We start from the raw sequence: 2482 nt of genomic DNA on the forward strand, positions 1-2482 counted from the left end.
TGATGGCGTCGTCGTAGGTTGCGATGCCCAGAACAACCCGAGAGTCGTCGACATTGGCGACGACCATGAGGTCCCCATGTTTGACGATGGACAGCGCGGTGTAGCCGCTCTGGACCACGTCCAAGCGGCGGCTGCGCCGGAGCTTGCCGTACACAGCGGCGCATGGGCCATGTAGGACTGCTTCCAGAGTTCGAACTGGCAGTCGCCAAGTTTCTTCTCGTCGTCGGTGAGCGACGCCAACGCGAGCGCCTCGTGCTAGTGGTGTTTGTTCGGGGTTTCCAAGTAAGAAACATGGATTCATCTTTGGCATTGGTTTATGAAAATGATTTATAAGTTAGATCCATGGAAAAATATTATGGAGAATAAATATTACACATGCAAAAAAAGTATTTAAGTTGAAAACATTGTTCAAACAAAAGAAATTGCATGCAAGGCTCTTCTTTAAATACTACTCCCTCAATCCAAAAATATAATTTAATAATCTCAGTGATACTTATCTACTACTACACATTGTGCAAGGGTAGCAGGTGGGCTTCGGGAGAGATGTATTATATGTTTTTACTATAATAGATGTAGACATAAACACACATGTGGTGTAGTGGTAGCTACAAACACATTTATTTGAGAGGTCGCGGGTTTGAATCCCCTTGGAGCCTGTTTTTTTAATTTAATTTTAGCTAGGCGTGGGATGCACGTGGGAATGAGAATAGGCTTTGTGGGAGGGGGAATGAGAAAGACACGTGATAGCCGGGAATGGAAATGTGAATGGGCTTTGCAGGGAGGGGGAATGAGAAAGACATACAGCTGGGAATGGGAATGGGCTTTGCAGTGAGGACGGAATGGGAATGGCAGAACACGGAATGGGGCAGCCTACCCCTTACCGTCTTAATAGGTAGTAGAGATTTGCCTACGGCCGCGAGGTAATTAATGCGACACCAAACTGCGCCTCCGGCCTTAATCACTGGAGGGATCTGACGATGAGCGTCGCCACCACGACGAGGTTGCCGGCGTCCTCGTCCACCTTCCGCAGCGGCCCGCTCCCGGCGCCGCCGAACGCGTGCTCGCAGTCGGTCGCCGCCTTCCCGACGACCTCCATGTCGGACACGTAGCCCCGGAGGTTCCCCGTGGCCAGCGCGTGGACGGCGCTGTGCACGACGTTGAGCGCCTCGATGTACCGCTGGCGGCACGTGGCCAGCGCGGCACGCGACTGCTCGGACCAGCCCCCGCGCCGCTCCAGCGCCTTGATGGTGGCCACGGCGGCCGTGTAGTTGGCCAGCGTCAGGTTGGTGGCGATGGCGGCCAGGCCGCGCGCGTCGGCGCCGTCGCTGCCGGGCGCCGCCTGCAGCGACGACACGCAGAAGGGCGCCAGCTCCTCGCGGCCCGCGCCCGACGTGGCCTTGGCGCAGGTCTGCTCCACGGTCTCCGAGGCCAGCGCCACGCGGCGGGAGCCGGCCAGGACAACGAGGAGCAGGAGGAGGTGGGCAACGGAGACGAGCCTCGCCGCCATCGTTTGCTTTGCTGGGAGAGGGTGCGTGTGTGCTGCTACTACTGCTTGTGCCAGGTTGGTGTGCGTTGTTGCCGCTTTGCCTGCAAAATTTGGATGGGTTTTGTAGCCATGTTGGGATGTTGAAACCTTGGCCAGAGGATTTTCCTACATTTATTGATGATGATGAATTGCTAGGCTGCGGCAGTGAAATGAATGCTACCGGTGTCCTAGATTCTTAGTATAGCCTATAACTTGGGAGTAGTATAATGGCAGAGATGTGTTCTGTCAAGTATTTTTAAAGTTGACCAAAATTATAAAAATATACTACGATTTATAGCACCGAATTAGTACCATCTAATCCAGCACAAATCTTTTTATATTCTGCGGTTGGCTCACTGGCTGGTACAGCCGACTGCATTAATTATCTATCCTTTTCATATAAATTTTGTTTAAAAACACTTGAATTTTCTTAAGTTTAATTATATTTTATTTGAATTTAGCCTAATATTTTTAAAACATTCTATTTATTATCTTTATCTATAACCTTTAATAAATTTTGTTTTTCAAACAATGAAACTTCGTCCTTGCCTTACTCTCGCCTTTCGTGTGGTGACGGAGACGGTCGCTTAGAATTTGTTTGGAACCTTTGGACCTAACAATTAGCTAGCTAATACATTGTTAATTAAAATGGGCCAATTAACTATTAGTTGGTGGCTATTTAAAACCTCTAGCTAATGGGTTGGTTGAGCCAGCTAGTTTTTTCTTATAGTGGTTGTGAGTCTTTTTTTTTCTTTAAAAAAGAAATGGATTTCACATTTAAAACGTGTCACAAGTAACATGAATTCGTAAATTCGGTCTCCCTCTCACCTTTTGTGTGCTGACAAAGACGTCCACTTATAGTTTGTTTGAACCTCTAGAGCTAATAGTTAGTCTGCTAGCACATTGTTAGTTGAAATGGGCTAGCTAACTATTAGTTGTAGCCTATTTGTACTCTCT

General features: G+C 48.6%; 1 protein-coding gene across 1 annotated transcript; it reads right to left on the reverse strand.

Moving 5' to 3' along the window:
* Positions 1–371: 371 nt before the first annotated feature.
* Positions 372–1661, reverse strand: LOC100279428 (uncharacterized). The gene has a single exon (NM_001152437.1). The coding sequence runs from the start codon at positions 1505–1507 to the stop codon at positions 959–961; it is 549 nt and encodes a 182-aa protein (NP_001145909.1). The 5' UTR covers positions 1508–1661; the 3' UTR covers positions 372–958.
* Positions 1662–2482: the final 821 nt, after the last annotated feature.

Source organism: Zea mays, chromosome 2, assembly GCF_902167145.1.
Source record: "Zea mays cultivar B73 chromosome 2, Zm-B73-REFERENCE-NAM-5.0, whole genome shotgun sequence".
In the NCBI taxonomy this organism is placed as follows: domain Eukaryota; kingdom Viridiplantae; phylum Streptophyta; class Magnoliopsida; order Poales; family Poaceae; genus Zea; species Zea mays.